Genomic DNA, 7,896 nt, shown 5'->3' with positions numbered 1-7,896 from the left:
AGCTGAGCACTGGGGTCGATGTAATCGACTAGCCCCCCCCCCCTCCTGAACAGGCCGTGCTCAGAATAGGCAGTAAAAATTCACGTGGTTGGGGGTCACCTTAAAAACAAAGCCACCTACTCAATGACCTCAAGTCACTAAGTATAGCTGTTGTGGTTATCAGTAAGACCAGACTTTTCGATTTATAGGCTTTCATGCCTATTTTCGGTGGATATGGGATTTACGTATCTCCATGCAATCAGGAATCGGTGGTGGGGGGCTGCGGTATTGTTCCGTAACGATCTGGATCTCAAGGTAAGGGCTATCTTCCTGGACCAAGAAAGTAAATAAAGATAGCCAGATTTCTTCAGATGGCTGGAAGCTTTCCTGAGAACGTTTCAACTATTTTAGCGCTGGAACGCCAGCTTGGATGCCCGTTTGGATTGTGTGGAACTAGCTATTAGACAAGGTGAGTGTAAAAGCATTGCAACTTGCTCAGACACTTCCAAATGTCTAACAGGTACTAACTGGTACTAACAGGTACTAACTGAATTTCCCGAATTTTCCAATGTGGACGAGGACAAACCGCATCAGGTCATCCATGTCATATCTTGATATAATTTTCTGTAGAGCAATAGATAAGAACAACATAAGCTGTCCACTTTGTAAAATCGTCAGCTACACAGACGACAAATGTGTGATCTGTATAGTCAACCTAGATAGGTTTCTTAGGTAGGGATCTGGTTACAGGAAGCTGTACACATACACCTGGAGTGCTAAGCTTACACCGACCATATTAGCAAATTAGCTAAACAAGTGTTGATGGAGGCAGTCGTTAACAATAAATGGTGGTTTGCCCTGAAAGGGCAAATAGAGTAGAATCGACTAGGTTTAGTGAGGCATTGGTGATAGAAAGAAATAGAATAGAAAGAAACTTAGAAAAGGTGCTGACCGATTCTTCAATTCTTCATGCTTAGCACAAAGGTTGCATTATCAGGGCTAAGGTGTTTGTTCTAAGACACAAGGGAATGAAAGCTGCTCAATGGACCCAAGTGTTGGAGGCAAAATGTGGCAACAAAACCACAATTCGGTCTTTTGGGGACTAATATAGGTGCATGTTACTTGGTCCAAGCAGATGTGTGCAGCATTGTGCTCAACTCCTTGGAATGAATGGTAAACCAGATCACAGAATGGACTTCAGTGCATACCTTGATGGCATGCCATGACTCATCAGTTGAAAATAAATATTCCAAGCAGGTATCAGGTCAGATAATTGAAATCTTCAGAGAAGTAACTTGTGCCAACTGAGGTTCTCACATATCTGTCCTGGTAGCATTAAATCCAAGCTATAGATTTAAGATTCAAGTTTATGACAAACTGTACACCACAGATACAATGTATGTGTGCGTACATGAGTGTGTGCGTGTGTGTGTGTGTGAGTACTTGTGCATGTGTATGTCTGAATGTGAGGGTGTGTGTGTGAGTACTTGTGCATGTGTATGTCTGAATGTGAGGGTGTGTGTGTGTGTGTGTGCTTGCGCATGTCTGAATGTGAGGGTGTGTGTGTGTATACTTGTGCATGTGTATGTCTGAATGTGAGGGGTGTGTGTGTGTACTCATGCGTTTGCATATATAAATACCGGGACTTGCTGTAATGGATAAATGTATACACACAAACCAAAATGATTTAAAGTGAAATGTTTATGTTTAAGCAAAAAGGTTTCTGCTTTAATTGGTGGGAAGCTAATGAGTTTCATTGATCTTTTTGAAAATATATAAAGTATTGACTAAATCAAACATTTAGACGAGTTCACTGTGCTTCAGTAATAATTATCTCATGTCTCATAAAACTAGGCAAGATGTAAACATTAATATAAAGTTAAATGTTGTCCTTGTATTAAAATTAACTGATTATGCATTGCTATTTCTGATATAATTTTTATTACACAGCACATACAGGTCCTCCAATGCATTATATAATACTAGTCGTACCTATCACTATGCTGCTGGGTAACAACCAAGTCAAGATGGAAAAGATACTTCAATAGAAACCTAATACAATGATCACATTGATATGTTCAACAGTAACTGTTTTTTTTTCCTTGAAACAAATTTTAATTCAATCTTTCACACACACATGCACACACATACATGCACACATACATACACGTGCATCATGTGTGTGTGTATGTCTGTCCTTGTGCTTGTGTTGTGTCTGTCTCCCACAACTTATTGACAACCAGTGTTGGTTTGTTTACGCCCCTGTAACTTTAACTTAGTGACTGAGAAAAACAGACTAACTGAATAAATACCAGACATAAAGATAAATACTGGGGTAGATTTCTTTGACTAAATCCTTCAAAGCAGTACTCCAATATGGCCACAGTCCAATGACTCAAACAAGTAAGACATAAACAGTAGAGATAACTGGAACAATTTATCAGTTCATTTTTATTTGTATTAGCATGAGCTGAACTGAACTTAAACTGGAAAAAGGTGCATGATGTGATGGTATGAGTTAAGGTAGTGACTAGCACTTGGGTCAGGACCTTTTTGCCCAAATAGTTGGTCTCTGCTTCATCTCACAGTCCACCAATATAAACACATGTCAAAATATTGAGATGAGAAAGTGAAGAACAAATAAAATCCAAGAGGCAAACTCGGGGAAAATATTTATGGAAACGTTTTTAATTTATTATCTGATATCACAGAGTAAAGCAACACCTCTTAAAATCCAATGATCTGGAGGTTTGTTTGTTTTGAGCAGGAGAGGAAATATGTAGGTGAGATCAGTACGTTGTGGTTTCTTGTACACAGGACAATCATAGATATCGTTGCTTTTTGGCCTCTCAGTGTTAATTGCAAAAACATGGACAACAGGAAGAATTACATTGAGTACTTTGGGAGTCTGCTCAATTACACGGCTGTTCCGCTTGTCCCAGGCTGCCCCATCCAAGAAAAGTCCATGCACATATACACCTGAAATAGAATAATTAAGTTAGTCTGATGTTATCTACATTTATCTGAAAAGCGATTTTGATTCTAACCACATTTGTTCACTCTTTGTAAAGAAATCATGTCTTAAGTAATTGTTAAGTATTCTCAATTTCCACTTCTTTAATACACTTTTATCAGCCACAGAACAGCTTGACTGAAGTTGAAGGAAATATCCAGTGAAATATGCACATCAATATCACAACTCTAACTATTCATGAACAATTTACAGCTAAAACCTATAAATACCAGGCTTCATAATCTCTGACAACTTTTCAGAGTGATTATATAACAACAAAATTTCAAAAACTGAATCAGAAAGGCTAGATACACATCCAGAATATGATTCACGTCTGATCAATTCTTGACCTTTAACAATCTAGAAGTGTGACCCATATTATACTATATATATACCAGGCTATGTCAGATGTTATGTTTCAGAGGCTCCTACGCCTTAATGGTGGGGTGAAGACATTCAAGAACAAAGATGTTATAGGCAAACACAAACATCAACTTCATGACTTGCCAAATGAATGGAAAACAAAGATTCCTGGCATGGCATGCCAGTTGCAATTGCTTGAAGAAGGAAGAGAGACATACCTGTATCAGTGCATACACAGCATTTTTAAAAAGCTCATTTGGCTGTTAGAATAAACTAAATCACACCACAATAGAGACAACAAGGCAATGTCTATGTGGTTACTCAACTTGCAAGAAATAGTAACTAAACCATACTTAAGTTATGTCTTATCCGTCTGAAAAGAGATTGAGACATTAGATAATATAGAGGTGGATATACAACGTCCAACAGAAGGACAGGGTAGGCATGACAGCGCTGGTCAAACCGTCCAACCCATCCCAGCATGGACAACTGATGTTAAATGATGATCATGATGATTGCTCTGTCAGATGTAATGCTTATCTGTTCACATTGTTTTGAATTAATTATACATTATTTTGTAGCTTTGAGATTTGGATGATGTGGTTGTTTATTTTCAGAATGACATTGTAGGGTAGGTGTGAGAGACTGGAGGTTGCCAGTTTGAACATAAAATATGTAGAATATTTGGGTCAGGTATGGCCTGTTTAAATGGCAAAGGGTTGAACCATGGTCACTTAGTCTACACGTTTATAAACAGATATGGAATAGTTCATCCTGGAAACAGCAAAAACACTTGTAATGTGAGAGAATGTCTTGTGTTGTGATAAAAGATTATTTTGTGCAGAAATATTGACTCTGACAAGTATATTTTCCTTAGATGCACAACAAGAATAAAAACGGTCATATAAGTACCATTTGAAAACAAACTATCCAAAAAGTACTTCAAATGATAAGAACAACATTTGAGGATAAACACACATTCAAACACCCTCACATTATTTCATGACGCTAATATGGAATATAAAGAAATATAAATGCTTTTAGTATTGTAAAATCATATAAACTTAAATAAATATTGATTCTGATTGGTATTTGGGCTGACATTGAAGTAAGCAAACTCAAAGTTAGAATTAGAATTTAAAATTAAGATTATTATAAAGCTAAATGTAGATATAGGCACAGTGTAGTGATGTGGTAAGACGTTTGCCTCACAACCACATGGTTCTGGGTTCAGTCCCACAATGGGCAAGTTTCCTACCTTGGGTAAGTGTCTTCTACTATAGACTCGGGCCAACCAAAGCTTTGGGAGAGTATTTGGTAGACTGAAACTAAAAGAAACCCATTATGTGTGTGTGGGGGGGGGGGGTTAACTGTGTTTATCTGTGTGTCTACATTTGTTCTCCATCAATGCTTGACAACTAGTGTTGGTGTTTTTGTGTCTCTGTAACATAGTGGTTCAGCAAAAGAGACCAATAAATTAAGTACTAGGCTTAAAAATATCAAGTCCAGAGGTTGATTTGTTTGACTAAAAGGTCTTTTAATGCGGTGCCCCAGCATGGCCACAGTTAAATGACTGAAACAATTAAAGGATAAAAGATATTATTTATATTTCATACATTCCTCATAAAGCATTTATAATTTGATTCAAGTACCAAAAAGCTCATACATAAATCCCTGTTGCATACCTTCCTGTGGAGCAGAATTGATATCCTCTTTCATTGATTTTGTGACATTGTTGTTTAGAACAACAGCATCTAAGGCCCAACCTTTGTGTGCTCTTGTGATCTCCTGGCGCATAGCAGTAAGAAAACCCTAAAGATTTAACAGAAGACAATAATAGAAAATTGCATTTGAATATGGAAAACTTTACTTCGAATAAATATATAAAAAACATATTATATGTCTACATATATCGTTGCATATTAGATTTACTTCATGACACATACTATATACACACAAGGAAAATCATTCTAATACAGAATTGAAGCATTAAAAATAATTAACACATTCTAGTGTGTGTGTGTGTGTGTGTGTGTGTATGTGTGTGTATATATATATATATATATATATATATATATATATATATATATATACATGATGGCTGTCCACTCGTAACAGAGGAAGGCCATTACTGACCTTTAGGAACATTGGGAGCTCTATGACTAACTTACATTTTGCATTTGTGGCTCTGTTGATGGCCAATGAGCCCTGCTCTTGACAAGCATACACGACTACAAACATTGCAAATCAAGCTCCCCCCATTCACTATGCTAGTAGTGCACTTTTGAGCAGCATGCTTAAGTTCTTCATGCAGAATATGTGCTCTTTCAAAGCTGTCGACCCCCTCCTTAACCTGCTTCCTCCATCTGTAGTGATGACAGTCATTGTTCTCCCAGTCAGTCTCCTGCATATCACAAGCCTTTAATGAGGACTTTACACAGTCCTTAAATTGAAGCTTTGGTTTCTGCCGGGGTTTCTTTCCACTAACAAGTTCCCCATATAGCACCTGCGTAGGGATCTTGCTATCCTTCATTCTAATAAGATGTCCAGTCAAATGTAACCAGTGCTTGTGCACCATCATCTCAATATTCAATTTTTTAGTATGTATGCATAAATTTGTATATGATGCATTGTGAATTTATGTGTAAAAAGGTTGAATTAGATTCATCCTTTAATTTGGAGGTATACTATCTAAATTGTAATATTAACAACTATTTTTTTCTGTTTTTACTTATTTTACTACCTTATACTTAATACATACTAATATGCCTGTGGGCATATGGCGTAGTGGTTAAGAACGCAGGCTACTAACCCCAAGATTCCAAGTTCGATTCCAAGCAGTGACCTGAACACTAATAATAATAATAATAATAATAATAATAATAACATCGAAAAAAAAAAACTTTAGGAATGAGAACCCAGGTTCGAAATTTCTCCAAGAGACCTGATGAGGCTGGAGGGTATATCAGCTGAAACGTTGTGTTAACAACAAACAAGATGAGGACAAATATCCGTCAAATGTAAATAATGTACAGAATTCCTCATCTCTTAAATATAGAATTAACAACAAACAAGATGAGGACAAATATCTGTCAAATGTAAATAATGTAAATAATGTACATAATTCCTCATCTCTTAAATATTGAACTGAAGTGCAGACATGGTTGGGATACATTTGACCTGTAAAAAAAGACTGTTTATACATCAGTTTGCCACTGAGAAAAATGCTTGCTTTAGGCAATAGGTATCAAAAGAACAACAACCATTTTATGGCACCTTCTGGCAGAACGGTGATGGCATTTCTAGTTTCTTGGCTATCATCAGCACCATGTAAGACATGGGACACAATCCTAAAATCACCTTGGAAACTTTTGCTTCCTTATAGGGAATCAGTATCAAAACATGAACTGACTATTGAAGGTTGAAATTATAAAACATTTGAAAAAAATAATTGTTTCAGTAAATGCAGCATGTGATAAAACTGTGGAGACATAACAGAGTATTAAAGCAGAAGGATTACTTGAGGATTAAAGAAACCGGTCATCCAAAAATAATTGGGACGTCCTTCAAACACCCAGTTGTAAAACTGTTCATTTCTTTCAATGAGATCTGTGAACCAAAATCCTAAAGTTGCAGCATCCCATGAAATCTAAAAATGACAAAAAAAAAAAAAAGATTATTTTAGAAAGAATTAAAATTGTCCAAAAAAAGGGAAGTCATTATTTTATTTCATTCACACATAAAGTACCAGGTCAATTGCTCGTGTATTCCATCACAGCAAGTTCATAGCACCCCTTTTTTTAATTATAGATTTTTTATACTCAGGGAACTCTTGTATACTAATGATTTAGTTTTCGTAGTTGAATCAACCAAAGGTTCAGAAAGGAAATTCAAATCTTGAATAAAACCTACAATGGAAAGGACTCAAAGACTAATGTTTTTAATTAGCAGGAAAGGTGACAATGACAGTAAAGTGGCCAAGTTTCATGTACTGAAAAGGAATAGGTAAGAATTCTATATAGCGTTTCCATTTTAAATGATGGACACACAAGAGATGTAATGGGATCAAAGTCAGGCTGACAGAGAAGGTAAATAGCAGAAGTAAACATGGCTTCAGAAGACATCTCCAAAACATACCAGTTTGGAAAAGCAGATGTCAAAATGTCAAGCAATGCTACTGATGATGATTATATGAGTGTGTTGTGCATGTACCTCTCTCTCACTCTCTCTCACTTATTCTCTCTCTCGCTTTCTCTCTGTATATACATTTCATTTGATATATATATATATATATATATATATATATATATATGGGAGAATATACAAATAATAACAACAGACGAGGACAGGTGGTGTAAATAACAAAAGTATATATTAGTATGACGCTCGGGAATACGGAAAGTCTTTGACGTTTCGAGCTACGCTCTTCAACAGAAAGAATACGGAGACAAGGAGAAAAACACGGAGAAAAAAAATTGAATAGTGTTCAGTCAACGGTCAATCATAATAATGGCCGATCATAACAATGGCTGACCGGAAGT

At 36.4% G+C, this 7,896-nt stretch overlaps 1 protein-coding gene across 1 annotated transcript in view; it reads right to left on the bottom strand.

Annotated features, from left to right (window-relative positions):
* Nucleotides 1–2,647: 2,647 nt before the first annotated feature.
* LOC106871452 (dynein axonemal heavy chain 5) overlaps nucleotides 2,648–7,896 on the bottom strand; it is a 358,231-nt gene continuing 352,982 nt past the window's right edge. Inside the window, exons 83-85 of the mRNA XM_014917924.2 lie at nucleotides 6,876–7,004; nucleotides 5,041–5,167; nucleotides 2,648–2,958 (exon numbers count right to left, since the gene is read on the bottom strand). Coding sequence (XP_014773410.1) covers nucleotides 2,675–2,958; nucleotides 5,041–5,167; nucleotides 6,876–7,004 — 540 coding nt within the window. The 3' untranslated portion in view covers nucleotides 2,648–2,674. The remainder of the gene's footprint in view (nucleotides 2,959–5,040; nucleotides 5,168–6,875; nucleotides 7,005–7,896) is intronic.

Source organism: Octopus bimaculoides, chromosome 10 (assembly GCF_001194135.2).
Source record: "Octopus bimaculoides isolate UCB-OBI-ISO-001 chromosome 10, ASM119413v2, whole genome shotgun sequence".
Taxonomy (NCBI): domain Eukaryota; kingdom Metazoa; phylum Mollusca; class Cephalopoda; order Octopoda; family Octopodidae; genus Octopus; species Octopus bimaculoides.
Note: the sequence above shows the minus strand (reverse complement) of the source record. Positions and strands in the feature narration are given on the sequence as shown.